This window comes from Pipistrellus kuhlii, unplaced genomic scaffold (genome assembly GCF_014108245.1).
Source record: "Pipistrellus kuhlii isolate mPipKuh1 unplaced genomic scaffold, mPipKuh1.p scaffold_m20_p_9, whole genome shotgun sequence".
Taxonomy (NCBI): Eukaryota; Metazoa; Chordata; class Mammalia; order Chiroptera; family Vespertilionidae; genus Pipistrellus; species Pipistrellus kuhlii.
In genome coordinates, this window is record NW_023425595.1 from 30,433,307 (window position 1) to 30,453,518 (window position 20,212).

Consider the following 20,212-nt stretch of genomic DNA (forward strand, 5'->3'; position numbering starts at 1 on the left):
TATTCACCCCACAGTGCAGGCTAACGTGGCAGAGGCCACCCGGGACAAGCTCTCAGAATAGATTCCGGGCATACAGGGACAAGCCCAATAGCACAAACACATTTAGGGCCTCTCCATGTGTCATGTCTGCAGCCTCCCAATGTTCAAGCAAACCATGGTCAAGTCCCACACCGATGAAGTGGGAAAGAACATTATGCTCAGAGGGACATGGGAATCTTATTTGTTGGAAAATAACTCACACTGCCATACATGCTTTTAATATTCACTGAGTTTCCCTAATAAAGAATTAAAGGCTGGTCCTAACTTAATTTATTTATAACTTTACCAAGAAATGTTAAGTCAGCCCTGGCCAGATGGCTCACTTGGTTGGAGCATCATCCTGTACACCACATGTGTCAAACACAAGGCCCGCGGGCCAAATCCGTCCCGCCAGGCCTTGCAATGTGGCCCGCACTGCGCTGTCATCACTGCACTCCGCTGCGTTTCCATCACAATGACAGTTTATGACTGTTCAGTAAACCATTCGGCCCGCGATTTAGGCTGGATTTTGGCCCCTTCTCTGATTGAGTTCGACACCCCTACCAGTGTACACCAAAAGGTTGTGGGCTGAATTCTCAGTCAGGACACATTCCCAGGTTGTAGGTTCTCTCCCATCAGGGAACCTATAGGAAACAACTAATCAATGTTTCTCTATCATGTCGATGCTTCTCTCCTCTCTCCTCTCTCTTCTCTCTTCTCTCTTCTCTCTCTCTCTCTCTCTCTCTCTCTCTCTCTCTCTCTCTCTCTCTCTCTCTCTCTCTCTCTCTCTCTCTCTCTTTCTCTCCATCCTCTCTCTCCTTCTTCTCTCTCTGAAATCAATGGAAACATTCTAGAGGGTGGGAAATGTGAAGTCTCTAATGGCAATGTACATGTTTTGTTTGAGTTCCCTAAACCACTCATCTCTATTCCTCTGCATTTGCAACTGTCCTGTTTACAGAGACTAACTCCCAACTCCTGATGTTTCTTATTATGCCTGAATATTGAATATTGGAAATCATGCTACTTGTCTTTATTACAGTCCGGTCTAATTAAATATGAATGTGTATATTACATATATACTTATAATATAAATAGCATGTATCACATGTTATACATAAGTTATTATGTCTATTGCAAATTATTTTTATTCTTTTCTATACTACAACTAGAATATTATATAGGTTTTTGTTTATAAAGTAAATTAGGCATGGAATTTCATAATTAAGAATTATGTAAGAATAACAGACTTGGGAGGGATAGACTCACTGTTTAGCATACATTAACACTAAAGAGCAAAATTTTCTCCATACATAATATTTTCACCAAAAATTACAACCATGCCCCCACCATCTCAAAAGGAATAAGAATAATATTAATTAGAATCTTTATCAAAGAGAAAGAGTTTAAGGACAAATTTAGAATTCTTTAGAGAATTCTATGTCTTTATAGGGTAAAGGCATCACCAAAAAGCTGTCCCTATTTTGACAGAAATGAAAAGAAGAAAAAAACTGCACAAAGGTTAAAAGATTTATATCCTTTAAATATGAAATCTTGAGCGCTTGCATCAGTATCTCTGATCAGCTGCAACTAAACATGAACATGTTATCAATTAAAACTTATAAACAGTCCCTATCTGCAGTGTCCAAAATACGACCGCCCATGCCTCTCAAAGGGGAAGGGGGAGATCTCAGAATAGCAGTATCATCACCTGAGGATTTGTGAGACAACATATTATTGGGTCCCACCTGAAACCCACTGAATCAGAAATATTGGTGATGGAAATCAGCAATCTGTGCTTTTAAAAGCCCCCTAAAGTTTGATAATAGCCACTTCATCTTTTTTTTCAACAGTGGTTATATAAATAAATCTATTATGGGGGCATTAGGATGCAAAATTATTGTCTTTTTTCTTTCAAAATTAGAGTCCATTTAGAGAATTCTATTCTTATTTGATAGGAAGTTATCTGTTGTTGAATTAGTCCTTCTCTTATTATAATGGCACACAGATGCTTGAGTTTCCTCACAAGTGACATTCATTGTTTTGCAAAAAGACTATAGACAATTATTTATGTGAAAATGACCTTATTCAAAAGTCTCTGTTAAAGGGTTAAGGCTATATCTATACAGGCATCACTGAATGGAGGAAAATCACGTAACACTCATTACATGACAACTGGAAATGGCCAAAATTATCCCTTTTCCTCTGAGAACTGCTTTTCAGGTCTCATTCTCTTTGAATACAAGGCCCAACGGGATCTCCTAATGAGCTATTTTTTTTTCCACCATCCCCTTTCCTTGCCCTCTGGAGAATCGTGGCTGTGCTCAGAGTTCTTGGGTAATAAAACAGAGTTTACATTTTCCCCTTATATAGTGTGAGAGCCTTGATCCACTCTAACAAGAAGCCTTATATGTTGTGTATCAAGACAAAATACAGAAGGAGAAGCCAGAGTAGGCAATAAGCCCCCTCCCAGGAACTAACATCAGCTCAACAATGACAACAACAATAAAAATAAACAGTGTTCCGTGAAACATGAGATAGGTAGATTCAAGATGTAACTTCCGAACAACAAGGTTCTGATTATCAAGAGAAGGGAGGCTGGTAGGAAGAACGTAATAGAACATTTCCAGGTAAGTTCCATTATAAATAATTAAAAATACCTACACCTCCCCTTCTTTTAATAAGACTGTTCTCTAGGTGAAATCTGTCTGTAGCCCCCACAAATTCTGTTTAACTGGTATTTATTTACTAGTCACCCTGCCACCTCTACCCCAGATACCTAAAAGTACTGCCTCACTTCTGAAAGTTGAGCACGTTTAGAGAGGATGTAGAAAGTGAGGGAGAGAAAGATTTCAAGAATCAGGTTGATTCTTACATATTTCTTATATAATAGGAAACTATTAAGAATTATAGTATCATGTTGCTCTTATTTTTTAAGATAATAAGGACACTCCGTAGACAATAAGCCATGTGTAGGCAAAGGAAAAGCAGGAAGAGCAGTGAGGAGGTTATTTCAGTATTCCAAGTGAAAAATAAAGGTGCTCTGGATAGAAATAGAGGTGTAAATGAGAAGAGTGGAAAGTACCACAAGAAAAGGAAAAGGCAATTAGGCAGGGGACAGTAGTATAATTACTGAAAAAAAGTTTTGTGTAGGGAAAGGAAATATGATTGGTTCAGAAGCAAATCAGTAAACTTTAAATAAAAAGTGAGGCAGGATATTCTTTTTAATAGGAAGGTACAGTTTATAGGTACTAATACAATCAGTGCTGATGTTGGAGGTGTAAGAAATGTATCTTTTAGTTTCTTCTGTATGTGTGTGTGTGTGTGTGTTTTAAACAAAAAAGAAAGGAAGATCATCTTCTGATTTTGAGGAGAGAGATGGGCATGCTAGGAGATAAAGACAAAAGATAGTAGCATGTCTACTAGTGTATGAATAAAATGTTATATTTGCCTGACTATGATGAGAACTCACTTAGGGACTGTGGTAAAACTAGAATCAATGGTTATGTTGCATGTTTCTTGGAAGTCTTGTTCAGCTGCTCCTGTCTAGATGTAAAGTAGACAGATTTGGGTTAAACAGGATTTGTTCCTTTACTATAATAGTACAATTAAGGGAAAGAGAAACAAAGAAGTGGAGAAAAAAAACAACACATAAGAAAGTGATTGTAATGATAAAATACTAGATGCCCGAGGCATGAAATTTGTGCAAGAGTAGGCCTTCGCAGCCACAGAGGCTTCGTCAATCCCAGGACTGCAGCCTCAGCTTCATCCGGAAGGTCTTCTGGTCTAATTAGCATATTACCCTTTTATTATTATAGATGCTTTCTGTCCTAGTAAGGAGATAAGATGGTAACAAACAGGAAAAATTATAAATATATACATATATATATATATATATATATATATATATATATATATGTATATATTTATAATTTTTGAATACAAGGCCCATTTATAATTTTTGAATACAAGAACCCAGATTAAGCAGATTTTTCCCCCTCTTTCATATATATATATATATTAAATATATATATATATATATGAAAGAGGGGGAAAAATCTGCTTAATTCATGATGAGTACTCTTAGGTAGCCCAGTGGACTGATTTAAGGTAAATCCTTCATGACTAAGGGAATTAATTTACACATTAGGACCAGTTGTAATAGAAAGGTGCACATGTCATGTAAAAAACTTCAGAGAACTGGCCAGGTGCATAGATGCTTAGCTTGATAGGTAGTGATATTTTTATTTGGACATTACATCTCTTGTACTTTGTCCAAAAAAAGAGAGCCCCAGGGAGAAATAGAATTATGACCAGAGAGTGGATTCATGAAATAGGGACAACCCATAAAAAGGAAGAAACTCAAAGAAGATTTTTCCCCAATAGCTTAACACAAATGCAACAGGAATGAGGAATCATATTTCCTCTTTATCTAGGAAGCTTCTGAGTGAGAAAATACTGGTTTTTCTATGGGGTTCTTCTATTCTTTAACCAATAATAAAAAAATATTTTGTCCTATTCTTACTCAGAACTCTAGAAAAAAAATTTAAGCTTAGAATTGCTGAACTGGGAGAGGAAAAAGTAAACCTCACACATACAGGGGCAAAAGCCTGAACATCATTCAAAAGTGACGGTGAAAATAATATAGTGTTTTGATATAGTCCTAAAGCACTATTGCACACTCTGTGACATCAGAGAGGTATTTTTTCATCTTTCTCTGAGCCCCATTTTAGCAACTCATTAAATGCCAAACTGATAAAAACAACCCACTACCTATGTCTCATTAGCAGGTGTCTAAATTTAACAACTACCAACAGTTTCCACGATGCTCTTCTTCAACCATTCCAGCTACCTGACCTTTACTTTGATGGGCATCCCTGGCTTAGAGTCACAGCACTTGTGGCTAGCTCTTGCATTCTCCTCCATGTTTTTGGCTATTCTCATTGGCAATGGTGCAATCCTCTTCCTGGTGGCCACAGAACCCACACTTCATGCACCAATGTACCTGCTCCTGGCCCTGCTGATGGTAGCTGACCTCATATCGACTCTGGCTCTGATGCCCAAGCTCCTCTGCCTCTTCTGGTTCAATGATCATGACATAACTTCCAATGCCTGTTTCACCCAGATGTTTTTCATCCATGGAGCATCGGTGGTACGATCAGCCCTACTTGTTGCAATGGCCTTTGACCGCTTTGTGGCTGTGTGTGAGCCATTACGCTACAACACAATTCTGAGCTACACCTTAGTTGGACGCCTAGGACTCATAGCTCTAGTGAAGGGTGTGATTATTGTCTTTCCCATGCCTCTTCTACTTCAAAGGTTGACCTTCTGCCATGTGATCATTCCTCACACCTACTGTGACCACATGGCTGTGGTAAAAATGGCCTGTGACCACACCAGACCTAATCGTATCTACGGGCTTTTTGCAATACTGCTTGTGGTGGGACTTGATTTGCTGCTTATTGGCTTCTCTTATGGTCTCATCTTGAAGGCTGTGGTACACCTCAAGTCTCAAGGTGCTATCTTCAAAGCTCTCAACACCTGCTCGGCCCACTTCTTTGTCATCATTGTCACCTATGTGCCTGCACTCTTTTCCTCCCTTATTCACCGCATTGGTCTCAATATCCCACCTCAAGCCCACATTCTCCTTGCAAATCTTTACCTTCTTCTACCCTCAATGCTCAATCCCATCATCTATGGTATAAATATGAAGGAAATACGAGACAAGATGGTCAAATGTCTGTGAAGAGAACTTGCATAGTCTGTGGATCTACACAACAAATAGTGAGGGCAGCTGATGTTTTTGCCATATTTTGCATTGAAGGTGAGAACATGCAAAGAGACTTTATGCCTAACATTTATGATCAGCATGTCAGAATTTAGAGAAAAACTAATTTAAAAAATACTGAATATCTATTGTCATCAAACTATAATCTCAATTACAGAGAAGACATAGCATCCAAACCTTGGATAAGCAGATGATGACACTGGATAATAAAAACCATAAGAAGCCGAAACCGGTTTGACTCAGTGGTAGAGCATCTGTCTGCGGACTGAAAAGTCCCGGGTTCGATTCCGGTCAAGGGCATGTACATTGGTTGCGGGCACATCCCTGGTAGGGGGTGTGCAAGAGGCAGCTGGTCGATGTTACTCTCTCATCGACATTTCTAGCTCTCTATCTCTCTCCCTTCCTCTCTGTAAAAAGATCAATAAAATATATATTTTTTTAAAAACATAAGAAAAGTTCAGAGCAATAACTAAGATTGGGTAGCTTTGTTCTGGTGGAGGAGGGAATGTAAGACTCCTATCTTATATTTTTCGCATTTTATTAGGTCCAGAAGAAATGCCATCTGTTGAGGTGGCTCTGTGCTAGTTATTCTATGTATCTATCTATATATAAAAGCCTAATATGCTAATTACTCCCCAACCATTCTTTTGACATTTGACCAGTCACTATGATGCATATTGAACCCAGGGGAGCAAAAACTCTGACTGTAGATTAGCTTGCTGTTGGGGTCCAGCCGATCAAGACTGGGCGAGATGGGCTGGACATGCCCTGGAGCCCATCTCCCATAGCCCCTCCCCAACCTCTAAAGTATTTCTTTTAATGTACATGAATCTGTGCACTGGGCCTCTAGTTTTTATATATAATACACCATGGGATCATTTCAATTTTAACTCAATTTATGTAATAATATTCATTTTGCAATTCAAGTTACAAAAGCTCAATTTCTTTGTACCTTTCCCATAGTCACACAGTTAGTAATTGGCTAAGCATGAATTTAAATAATAATATTTCTGATTATAAAATATATTTCCACTCTACATGTTGCCTAAAAGACAACCAAGAATGAAAAAGTTGTACAGCGAGACTAGGGAGAACATATAATAGAAATGGCTTTAGTCATAAAACCATGGCAGTTATTTTGTGCCTACCTCATTCTAAACAATAAGAATTAGTTAAAGGTGTCTCTAGGTTTATACCTAACCAGTTACCTTTTTTCTAGTCATCCTGTTTTCAATGATCCACTCCACTCCCATCTAATTTCCACTCTTCTGAGATACATGTTGGCCTCTAGGAGTTGGCTTTAATAGAATATATTGGCCAATTTCCATTTTTTGGTTTGCCCAAGGGAGCTATGTCAGTCTGGATCCTCAAAGAAAATAATATGAAGAATAATTAAACATAAAATAATTTTACTAGTGGAAATACCTTTGTGAAAGAAACTAGGGAGACTGTCAGGCGAGGTTAGGAAAACCATCAGACTACAGTCCAAGTTTGACCCTGAGTGAATAAGAAAGAGAAAGTTGGATGGAGGCGATCTAGATTCCTTAGAGCAACATCATTGGAGAGTCTTTGAACTAAAATGAGCAGACTTTAAAAAAAAAAATCTCTTAAGTGTAGGTCTAACTCCTAGTAATTGGAGGGATATTGTCAGTTACAGCCTGGAAGTAGCTTCTGCAGGGCATGACTCTGGCAAACAATGGTAACCCTTAGGCAATTACAGTTACAATCCCTCTAGTACAAAGTCTGTGAGCCACTTTGTACTAAATCTCTAGTACAAACTCTGTAATCCATCCTTTGTACAGCACAAATCTATTTCTCTACCTGGGTTCAAAATATGACTTGCATATGATTTAAAAAATATATATTTTATTGATTTTTTTTACAGAGAGGAATGGAGAGAGATAGAAATATCGATGAGAGAGAAACATCGGATCAGCTGCCTCCTGCATACCCCCTACTGGGATGTGCCCGCAACCAAGATAACATGCCTTTGACTGGAATTGAACCTGGGACCTTTCAGTCTGCAGGCTGACACTTTATCCATTGAGCCAAACCGGTTTTGGCTTGATCTTATTTTTAAAGGCTTTTTTTTCCAGTTGGAAAACTCAGGAGGAAGGGTTAGTGGGATGAACTCTAGTCATTGCCTATGCAGTTGATCTCAGGACTTCAACCAATATTCATTTTGTCCTTCACTATCCACTCTAAATTTCCCTCACCATTCACTATCACCAAGGCAGGTACCATGGTTTGCCTGGTTATATAACTCCAAACTTCATTCCTGAAATATCTAACCTCTTGGTAGTCATATTCTCAGTTTAGAATTACTCTACATCTTTATTTATAGTGGGCAAAGAAATACCAGTAAGTACCCAAGTAAGTCACCTAGTTGTACATGATTTCCTCCTAGTGACATTTTGAAAGCCTCCCTATACCCTCCTGTTGATTAGGGTCACATACCTCCAAAATTACATTGGCAACAAACAGACTGATAAACTACTCAACTACAAACACATGCTGCTATTTGTGAAAAATTAAGGATGACTAAGAGGCTGAAAATTAAGGATGACTAAGAGCCCAGAATCCAGAACCAAGAGCCCACAGAGTAGAGTTAGGAGCCATGAAGGACTATTTCTAGGACATAAAACCTAATTCAGTGAACTCCAACTAGTTTGCTTCCTCGATTTGTGGTAGTTCATTATTGAGCAATAGAAAACTAATATGTGTATTCAGTTCCATTCATTAAAAAAGTGAATTAATTCCTGGTCATCTAGCCTTATATTCTTACACCTTTGATTAAGCAAACTCAAAATTTAATTTCAGAGATTATCCCTGTCTCCCACCAATACATGCCAGCTATGTCCTATAATTATTCAGGGTTGTGTATTTTTCTTCTTGTAGGAATTCTAGAATGTACCTAGCTGTGCTATTCAGTGATTTAGCCCTATGTATTAGCCTGAGAAAGAGGAAGAGGAGAGGAGGTATGTCATGGAATAGGGAAATCTGTTGTCATTAGGGGTAGATGCTTCTACAGCATCTTTTGTCACAGAAGTAGTCTTGGAACTTTGCAGGGATATCTGCCTGTCCAGAAGGTCAAAAAAAGATTACTGAATCACCTTCAATAACATTTATCTGGATGTTAATGCTCTGTTTCAGTTTTCAAGTTTCCATGTTTTCTCTACAAAGATCCTGATCTATACATAGCAGACCTGTCTTTGCTGAATATTAAAACATCCTTGGAACCCTCAGACTCCTGCCTGCCATTCAATTATATCTTTCCTTCCATTATTAGTGAGGAAGGTCTCTTTATATACTACCACCACTAAGGCTCTCTGGTTCTCCCTTTTAGCTACTAAATACTTGTTACTGACTCTTTCATCCTTCTACTAGTATAGAACATAAAGACAAGTTCCCAGTAAGAAGTACATTCCTGTCATTGTTGGCACTACTTCCTCAATATTTTTCAAATTGTACTTAATACAATATTTCCCACCATTGGTAAAATATTTAGCAATGAAGATACTGACCTCTCCCCAGGTACTATCCTACCCCACCTACCAATCAGAAGAGCATTCTCTGCCTACCAGGCAGGAAGTAAATTTGTCCCAATTTTCTATCTTACCACTTGTACCACTCTCAGTGTCAATTTGTAATAGCCTCAGTTCTTGGCAAAGCAGATGCCAAGATGGAATTTAACAGGTAAGAATATTTTTGAAGTAATATCTGTATCAAAGAAAATAAAGAAGACTATCAGTATAGATTGAGAGAACAGTCAGACCACAATACATGTCTAACTCCAAGTTAAAAAATAGAGAAAAGGCTGAGTGAAAGTATCTTAGACTGCCATGCAAAGACAAATCAGCTGAACAAGATGCCTACCAAGATAGTGCATGACCCCAGGAAGTGGTCTTCCTTAACATCCTTGCCACACACAGTCATTGGTTAGGGGAATTCAATGTAAGACATCACTTTGATACAAATGTAACGATGAATTTCAAAATGCAGTGGTTAGGTCCTTCAGTCAATTGACACCCTATAGTAGGAGGTGTATAAGGCACATTCATATGGTCATCATAGGACACCAATAGAATTTGGAGGGCAATCTTAAAGGAAATTCCAAGTAACATACTGTCTCTCTCTGACTCCTGGACTCTTTTTGAGGAAGGGTCAGAAAACTCTTTCTATAAAGTGTCACATAGTAAACATTTTTGGCTTTGTGGGTAACCTGGTCTTTGCCACAACTAACCAACACTATCACTGTGGTGTTAGTAGCAGCAAAAATGGTGGCTGTGTTCTAATAAAATTATATTTAACAAAACAAGCAATAAGTTGAATTTAGTCCACTGACCATAGTTTCCAACCCCTGCTCTAAGGCCACCCACAAAATTTTTTAAAATAAAAATAAATCCAAATGTCAACCAATATAGGACTATAAAACAGTTTTTTAAAGAGAGAGAGAGGGATAAATCTATATGTAGTATCATGGGTGGCAGTTAATAATATTAAGATAAATAATAAATTACAAAACAGTACCATAAACATTATTTTATTTTGTAGTAATAATACTAACAAAATTTGTTTGGGTAAGGAATAACTGTGAATACATGCCCAGAATTTCAGAATTTGAACTTATTTGGAAATAGTATCTTTTTATGCATAATGGAGAGGGTTTTTTTTTCTATCTTTTATTGAACTTATTGAGGTGACATTGGTAATAAAATTATATAAGTTTCAGATATACAATATACATCATCTGTATATTATATTGTGTGTTCACCACCCTAAGTCAAGTCTCTTTTCATCACCATTTATCCTCCTTTAACCCCTCTTTTACCTTCCCCAAACTCCCTTTTCCTCTGTTAAACACCATAGTCTTGTCTGTGTCTATGAGATTGTGTTTTGTTTGTTTGCTTTTTCCCTTTGCTTAATTCCTGAGTTCAGATAAGGTTATACTAAATTAGGGTGAAACCTAACACAGTGCTTGGAGTCTTTATACAAAGAAGAAAATTTGTACAGAAAGAATGATGTGAAGAGATATACACAGAACATGCCACATAATGACAGAGTCAGAGGTTGGAGAATTGTATCTTCAGGCTGAGGAAGAGGAAGAATTGTCATCAACCATCAAAAACCAGGAAAGAGGCAAAGAAAGTTTTCCCCCTACCCAAAACTTCCTGAGGGAGCGTGATCCTGCTGACAACTTGACAACTTGCAGCGTCCAGAACCATGAGAGAGAAAAAAATTGTTTTAAGCTACCTAGTTTGTGATAGTTTCTTACATTAGCTCTAAGAAACTTAATACAATGTCAACTATTACCAGTCATTAGCTGAGTGGAATGTTTATATTATACCCCTCATATTTTATTTTATTTCTATTTTTTTATTAATCATCACCTGAAGATATTTTTCCATTGAGTTTTAGAGAGAGTGGAAGGGAGAGGGAGAGACAGAGAGAAACATTGATGTGAGAGAGACACATCAATTGGTTGCCTCCTTCACACACCCTGACCAGGGCTAGGGAACCTGCAATGAAAGGTACATGCCCTTGACCAGAATTGAATCCGGGACCCTTCAGTCCACAGACCAATGCTCTATGCACTGAGCAAAACTGGCTAGACCTATACCCTTTACATTTTAATGCTTACATTTCATGTGGTATATTTTGGTGATTAGGCAAAAAGAACAACAATAAGAAAGTAAAAAGACAATATATTTCCTTCCCTATAATTACATATTTACACTTCAATAATACTTGCCATTTGCAGAAAAAAAGGTCAATGTAACAAGATGTTCATATGACCTTTTTAAACAACAAAAGCCTGGAACACCCATCTGGCCATTAATAGGTGACAGCTGAAATAATTTAACAAACATACAAAGAAATGCTAAGGAAGCATGAAAAATAACAAAATAAGTCTGTTTATGCTCATGTGGATCAGTTGCTAAGAGGTGTTATTAAATAAATTAACAAAACACAAAATTATAATAATTTGTTCTTCTTTGTAGAATTAATAAAGTATCATTTAGTTTTGCCCAGAGAAGTTGTTTCTTGTTTAATTCTCACCTTATACTTTTTTTTCCCCATAAGACATGTAAAGCACCTATCTTATCTCAAGGTTGAATTTTTCTTATGTTCGTTTAGTAATTGGCTAAAAATTAAAATATTCTACAACCAAATTTATAGTGGTCCCCAGGCTGTAGCTTGTTACATGAGACAATCCTGGAACACCACTTCAAAATCCTCTTGCTTGCTCACACTTTATTCAGCCACTGTTACAGTGACCAGTTCCATGAAGGTGAAATCAGATCATGTATAGAACCTAGAGCTTCTTCCCATGGAGCTGCCCTAACTCCATGCCACAGGACACCCCTAGCAACCAGTGCATACACAACCCAGTAGTAAGGAAAAGTCAACACTTGATAGGCAGTACATGAGCCCCACATAATCAACAGAGTATGATTCTTTCATCCCCTGGGAAGGACAATTGTGAAATATTTCATAAGGTTCCTCTGAGGGTCCTGGCAGGGTTGGACACTAGTCTCCACTAGCAGCATAAAACTGGATTGCAATTCCTTGCATTGACTTTTCTTCCTTCACAGATTCACTCTGACTGTTTTTCACTCCTAATCTCTGTGATCACATTTTTAAATAAATTGCCAATAAGCAAGTTTTTGGCCTGTTTTGGGGGAAACTCTATTTTTTAGTCTCCAATGCTGAACAACCTTCCCACAAACCCTATAATCTGGTCAGAGGTGTCACCTCCCTGATCATTTATTAGGAGACATTTATATAACTAGCATTATATAATTATTTATACTCCATTTGGGGTGCTTGAGACCATTTAAAATTATACATAGATAATGGTGATAATAACAGTGAAGTAGACCCTATCATAATTCAACTTTGAAATACCCAATAGACAAGTGCAAGTGATTAAACCTAACCAAAATATGAAACATGTGAACATTTTTCTAGCTTTTCCATAGCTAGGAACAACTCTATAGACATGGAAAGAAAAATACTTAATATTAGTGTCATCTGTCACATTTCCAGCAAGCCCACAAGAGAGGAATCAAGCTCATCCCTCAGTAGAAACAATCAACCATAGATTAATAACACCTTTGAAGAAGGAAAAAAGTCCAAGTCAGAAAGGACAGGCACAGTTAATCTTTCTTCTTGCATTTTCTTTGATTTTCTTTAGTTCCCTCAATTTTCCCATAATTCATTGCTCCTTCCAGTGTTCCTGGCACAATTCCAACAACACATAATGTGTTTATGTGCAAATAGATCATTTTTAAAACTATCTAACCAAATAAAAAAGAAAAATTAAATAATTATGAAAGGTGGATAATATTTTCTGGCATATGAACTCTGTTTCTCTACATCAATCCCATTTGAATCAAATCTTTAAAAATCATTTTAAGATCTCAACACAATCCCCTTCACAATCTGATACTTATTGGTCAATTAAATGGTTCATCATAAAACATTTAGCTGAGTGAATTTTTTGTTATTATATCTTTATGGTGGGTAAAGTATCTACTCTTGGTATTCATTTCAGATAGGCAGCACATGAAATATCCCAGCTTTCTCTGACCATATTAATGAATTATTCCATGAACTTGAGCCTTTCTTATCATTTATCATATCAGGCACCACACTCTAGAGAAGTTTTGTTTATTTACTGTAGTTTAAATTTTTAAGTCTTTTTTAAAATAATGATTATGTAGCTTTAAGTAGAGGTATCTTTTTTCACTACATTCTACCTTCATACATTAGTTCAACAATATGATGAATAACCCAAGATTCTTTCTGTTTTCAAACTTCATGCATTTTAAAATATTGGCCACTAAATCTCTAATCAGTGTCAAGAAGTGATAAACAATATCTTCTGAATTTAATGAAATCCCATATCAGGCACAGAATCTGAGTTTCACAAGCTGTTCCAAGTACTTACTCTTACTTCTTTCTGGACTCCCAGAGAAATTGCCTTAGATTTTCAGTATAAATATGACTTTTATAACTATAACCACTAACAGAAAATTCTCAGAGTTGTCTCTGTAAGAGATTCTCTCAAACACTGGAATTAGTTGAGACAAGCAGGACAGTTGACCCTAGGAGTTTTTACAAATGGGAAATTAGTTTAAAATGCATATTAATCTTAGGAGCTTTCCATTTTTATTTTTCTTCTGAAATTTCTCTGGGAAGTAGAGATTATGTTTCTTTTCTATATTCTCTAGTTTACAAGGAAGCAACAAGTCATGTTGCCCAAATGCAATGCTCTGACAGCAGGGATAATAATAATAATAATAATAATAATAAATAGTTTAGATACAGTTTTGTACTTTTCATGTACCTTCTCCTCCCCATATTTAACCTTCACTTCCCACCTCCCCTTAAGCACACAAATACAAATACAAACCCAAACAGACACACAACTGGACTTGCCTGTGCTAAGTAGTGGGCAAGTTATTGTTTGTTCTTATGAACTGTCTGTAAGACAACATTTTAGATGTTTTTGGGGTGTGTTGTTTAAAGTGCTTTTACATACATTTTCACATATAATTTTCCAATTACCATGACAGGTATGGAGAGCAGATGTTATTATTTTCCTTTTATAGTTGCCTGGCATTGGAATCAGTGAGATAAAGTAGTCTTTTGTCTCTTAGCATCATTTTCAAATGATTCAGACAGCTAATCTGTCAATATGACAATTTCTACTACTAGCGAAGTCTTCCAGGAACTGCATCTACTTAACCTGCTTGTCTCATACCTACCATGCTCGATGATCAGTCAGGATTCTAACCATGGGTAATGGTCATGGGCTCCTTTCTGCAGCATATATGTTTGGTCACTTTTTCCTGAAACTCCTTGGTTTTCACTCCATAAATAATAGGATTGAGCATTGGAGGTACAAGGAAGTAGAGGTTGCCTAGAATGGTGTGGATGTGGGGTGGAATGCCCCGACCAAAGCGGTGAGTGAGAAAAGAGAAAAGCGAGGGAGTGTAAGAAATAAGCATGACACAGATGTGTGTGGTGCAGGTGTTAACTGCTTTGTGGTGAGCTTCCTTTGAAGAGAGCCGCAGTACAGCCCGGATGATTAGCACATAAGATGAGGCAATAGCTGAGATGTCTAGCCCAACAACCAACAAGGCCACAACTAGACCATATATCCTGTTGACTGTGGTGTCCACACACACCATCTTCACTACAGCCATGTGCTCACAGTAGGTGGTGGGGATGACACGATTGGCATGAAAGGGCATTTTCTGAAGGAGGATGGGCATTGGCATAATGAACAGGATGGCTCTGACTAAACTTACTAGGCCAATGAGCCCAATGCGACTATTGGACAGGATGGTGGCATAGCGCAGGGGCTCACAGATGGCCACATAGCGGTCAAAGGCCATGCTCATTAGGATGGCAGACTGCAGAGCAGAGATGGAGTGGATGAAAAACAGCTGGACCAGGCAGCCCTCATAACTGATCTTGCTCAGGCCAAACCAGAAGATGCAAAGCACCTTGGGAATGGTGGTTGTGGACATGCCAAGATCTGTGAGGGCCAACATGCAAAGGAGCAGGAACATGGGCTTGTGCAGGGAGCGCTCTGTGGAGATGGTGAAGAGGATGGTGCAGTTCCCAAGGACGGTGAGGAAGTACATGGATGAGAAGGGGATAGATATCCATCTGTGTTTGTCCTCCATCCCAGGAATGCCTTGCAGAATGAAGAAAGAAGGATGGCCCTGGGAGGCATTGCATATAGTCATGGTAGAGCCCTAGTGAAGAGCCTGAGAGGAACAATGAAGAAACTGCATCAGTATCAGTTTAAGCAAAAATGAAGATTTTCAAAGTGGAAAACAATAATTGGAATATTAATGTACATAAAAATAATTCTTAATTCATGATAGCATTATACTGCAGTATCATAGTAGTAAAACATGCTATTACAACATTAATACCTGAGACAATGTATTTTGATGTTTTATTGAAGACAAACAGATTCATTATGCATTAACAAAATAAACATTACATAAATAAGTATATATTAATAAAAGTGTATCCTCTTAAAAATATAACGAAGTATATGAAACAAAAATGGATAAAAATACAGAGTAATTGACAAAATATTACATATGCCTCTCAGCCGCCAAAGATCTAAAAGCTCAACAAGAGTTTTCATAAAATAAGATAACCTAAAATGTTTATAATAAAATTGTTCGTCCACAAATTAAGTAATATACATTCAGAGAAGATAGGGGACTTGCGAAGAACTTTGTATTGTGAACTGTGCAATGATGACTGAAATTAAGCAGGTGGTGGGGTTTTGAGCTCCTGAACCTCAAAGAATAGGCTATCAGAATGTGAATACAAAGCCCACCCCCACCTAGAACCACTTACCTGAATGTGAGAGAGGGAAACTGGTATCAGATACCTTCAAAAGCGGGTATGTAGGTGTGTCCACATGTGTGTAGGTATATCTTAGCAAATATTCATGTGGCTCTTAGAGAGTACACTAGTGGCCTGGCATCTCCTCGGTTTTAGGTACCCAAAATCCATGGAGTGGCCCTTTAAGTAACCTAAGTAAGGGCCCCCAGGGTGCCCAGAATTATCTCTTTGCTACTTCCTCCTTCCCCAAACACACACACAAGATACAACTACAATTATGTATAATATTGGCCCTGGAGTTTGTCCTGAGCTCCCAGAGGATAAGATTGGTTGACTTTAGTGATTCCAAGAATATGCCAGACTTTGCTGGTCCTGAGGAACCTAAGGAGAGAAAGAGTGAATTGTATGTAGCCTCTACAGCACATGTGTCAAACACAAGGCCCTCAGGCCAAATCCGTCCCTCCAGGCCTTGCAATGTGGCCCGCACAGCGCTGTCATCACTGCACTCCGCTGCATTTCCATCACAATGACAGTTTATGACTGTTCAGTAAACCATTCGGCCCGCGATTTAGGCTGGATTTTAGATTTTGGCCCCTTCTCTGATTGAGTTCGACACCCCTACGTCTACAGGATCTGATAATTTGTGTATTCCAGAGCCCCTCATTCCCAAGTGAGAGCCAGGAATGGATTAACTCCATAGAAAGAGTAATCATGTTCATGGAGGCATCAGAAGTACAACCTATGCTGTTCTTAGCCTCAAGGTCTAGCTATTGCTAGTCTCTTTCTGATTTTCAGGCTTTAACTTTTTCAATTCACACCAACCCCTACCTCCAGTCTCTCAGACCCGAGTATCTCTTCAACTTCTGGGCCAGATGTTGCCATATTTTTTTCCTCCTGGTTTGTTCAGAGAATTTAAGTGATTAAAGTTTGTCAAACAGTATTTTGCTAAGTTTATTCAAAATGTACAAGGCAGAGCAAAACAATCACAAAAAGATATGCAATCACTAAATAGAAGCAGGACTTAGCCAAATTCTAAATCCTGATGTAGTGCAAGTTCTGCCCAGACAGGCCCTGTAGGGACTTTGTTCGGAGTTAGGTGTTAGTAAGAAAGGAATAGTGGCAGAGGGAAGTAAGTGGCAGAATAAGTGGCCTAGGCCCTAGGACAATCAACACATCAACAGAAAAGGCCATAAAGAGGCAAGTACAGATACACCTGCTTATGGAGATATCCACAGAGCTTCCCCCTGCAGAAATAATACCATGCTCTAGTAATAGGCAGAAATCTTGGTTACTGTCATCTTTTCTCTCTGTTCCAAGGTGGTCCTTAAGGGTGATAATGACAGGGAACAACCAAAAATATACTCTCAATTTTTGGACAGATTGTAGTTTTTGCCTCAGCTCATGGAAAGAGAGCCTAGAATCAAGGTGAATCAGACAATAATGATTACCTCACTATAGGAAAAAAATAAAAGTTTCTTAACATAAACATATTTATATTTTCTCCAATACTTTTTACTCCTTGTCTCTGTAAATACCATACTCTATTATAATTAACTTCTTCTCTCCCTAGGTTGTGAGTTTTCTGATTGGGTGCTGTGCCTTATTCACCTATGAAATTCAGAAGATTAATGTCTTGTGTGGGGGATAGACTTACTATTTGCTTTTATTTATTTCAAGGTATCCAAAACAAACAAGCAAAGATACAAAAAACAAACAAACACATTTCTTATCAAAAGTGGCCTTCCTAAAGCACAAAGGCCAACTCTGACTTTCCTAGGTTACCCTAAATAACAATATCAAAAAACGTTGTGTTTGGGAAATTCTAATATACCCAAAGAGCTGATAAATGGGGTAAACAAAAGGTCGGACTGAGTCCACAATGGGCCAAAAATAATCCACATGTGAAGCTCATCACTCTTTGAATATCATGAAAAATGCAAAGGTAATTAGCTATGAAATGTCATGAGGTAATTAGCTATGAAGGCTCATTTTTTGAAGTCATTCCTTTGGAAAATTGTGCTATGGTTTTCCCATTGATACCTATGCTTTACAATAAAACACACAGGAATCATTTTCATCTAGTTTAAACCTAAACCCGGGACCCAGGGGATCAGGGAATCTCACAGATATCTCTGATCTAGGTCTGACAGTCTTACTGTAAATGCATTTGGTATAAGAAAGTGCTGGCAAATCAATCAATCAATCAATCAATCAATCGATGTATGGGTGTGTATGTATGTATTCTAAATTTCTTTTATGACCACTTTTCCCTATTTCTAGCACATGAGAATGCTGTATATTGAGAGAATAAATTTTTTTGGTTCTTACTTTTTTAAATATATTTTATTGATTTTTTACAGAGAGGAAGAGAGAGGAACAGAGAGTTAGATACATCGATGAGAGAGAAACATCCATCAGCTGCCTCCTGCACTGGGGATGTGCCGGCAACCAAGGTACATTCTCTTGACCGGAATCGAACCCGGGACCTTTCCGTGTGCAGGCTGACACTCTATCCACTGAGCCAAACCGGTTTCAGCTTTTGGCTCTTACTTTTAAATGTACTGCATTACCTCATGACCTTTCCCTAAGAGGACTCAAGATCCATAGGCTAGTTTTGGGGGCATATAGTAGGTTTACAGGAAAATAGTATTCTGTTGATAAGTCAGGTATAAATAAGTTGTTCTAAAATACTTCAAAAACTCTTGGATAACACGTGATACTGTCTGGCTTGGATTAACATTAGCAGCAACCTCTAGTCCAAGGAAAAGGGGTGCTGGAGAAGGTGGGAGATTAATTATAACTTTTCCCCTTGGTCTTTGGGGTATGGAGAGAGTCTAGTTACCTCCTCCACATAAAACAGCTAAATAGTTTCAGACGGATCTGTTTGGTGTTAATGCCATAGACCAAGGGGTTGAGAACAGGGGGCAAAAGGAGATAGAGATTTGCAAGTACAATGTGGACATGAGGAGGTACTCGGTGGCCAAAGCGGTGGGTGAAAAACGAAAAAAATGCAGGGATGTAGAAGACAAGAATCACACAAACGTGGGCTCCACAAGTACTAAATGCTCTGAATTGGGCATCCTTGGAGGGTAGACGCAGCACAGCTTGCAGGATCAAGCCATACGAAGTGGCGATGAGGATCACATCCATGCCAGTGACTGAAAGTGCCACAGTGAGACCATAAATGGTGTTGGGCTTGATGCTAGCACAGGCCAGCTTGGCAATGCCCATGTGCTCACAGTAGGTGTGGTGGATGATGTGATTGCCACAGAAAGGTAAGCGTTCTATGAGGATGACAAAGGGGAAAACAAAGAGAAGGCCACGGGCCACACATGCCAGCCCAATCTTCCCAATCACTGTGGCATTGAGGACGGATGTATAATGAAGTGGACGGCAGATAGCCACGTAGCGGTCAAAAGCCATGGCCAGCAGAACAGCAGACTCTGTGGCAAAGACGGTGTGAACAAAAAACATCTGGGTGAGGCAGCCGTGGTAGGAAATCATGTGGGACCTAAGCCAGAAGATTGTCAGCATTTTGGGCAATGTGGTTGAACAGAGTACCAGGTCAGTAACGGAAAGTAGGCACAGGAAGAGATACATTGGCTCATGTAAAGATCTATCTGTCAGGATGATGTACAGGATGGCACTATTGCCAACCAGAGCAAGTATATACATGGAGCAGAAGGGGATGGCAACCCAAACATGCTGGTCTTGCATCCCAGGGATTCCAAGAAGAATAAATGTGGAAGGGTGGAAGGCAGTGTCATTGGAGGCAGATGCAGAGATCATAATGATGCAGAGAACAGAAGGCTTTCTCTTCCTAAAAGTGGTTAAAAAATGAAAGTCATCTCAGTGCCACTTATTGTTTCTACATATTTATTCAATTTCTTGCCTTTCATTCCCACCAATTCTATTATAATACAATTGATGTCTTCCTCATTTCTTGCCTGGGTTATTAAAATAGCTATACAACTAATATGCCCACTTTTTAGGATTTCTATCTTCCAGTGACACCTCTATATTGCT

The 20,212-nt window shown here is 38.4% G+C and overlaps 3 protein-coding genes across 3 annotated transcripts; 1 reads left to right on the forward strand and 2 right to left on the reverse strand.

Annotated features, from left to right (window-relative positions):
* Positions 1-4,840: 4,840 nt before the first annotated feature.
* LOC118713510 (putative olfactory receptor 52P1) lies at positions 4,841-5,761 on the forward strand. Its single transcript, XM_036428141.1, has one exon. It carries the CDS (start codon positions 4,841-4,843, stop codon positions 5,759-5,761), a length of 921 nt encoding a protein of 306 aa, XP_036284034.1.
* An 8,840-nt stretch (positions 5,762-14,601) lies between these two features.
* Positions 14,602-15,567, reverse strand: LOC118713215 (putative olfactory receptor 52P1). The gene has a single exon (XM_036427615.1). It carries the CDS (start codon positions 15,565-15,567, stop codon positions 14,602-14,604), a length of 966 nt encoding a protein of 321 aa, XP_036283508.1.
* Positions 15,568-19,024: 3,457 nt separating this feature from the next.
* On the reverse strand, positions 19,025-19,975 carry LOC118713496 (olfactory receptor 52D1-like). The gene has a single exon (XM_036428125.1). It carries the CDS (start codon positions 19,973-19,975, stop codon positions 19,025-19,027), a length of 951 nt encoding a protein of 316 aa, XP_036284018.1.
* Between the last annotated feature and the right edge of the window lie 237 nt (positions 19,976-20,212).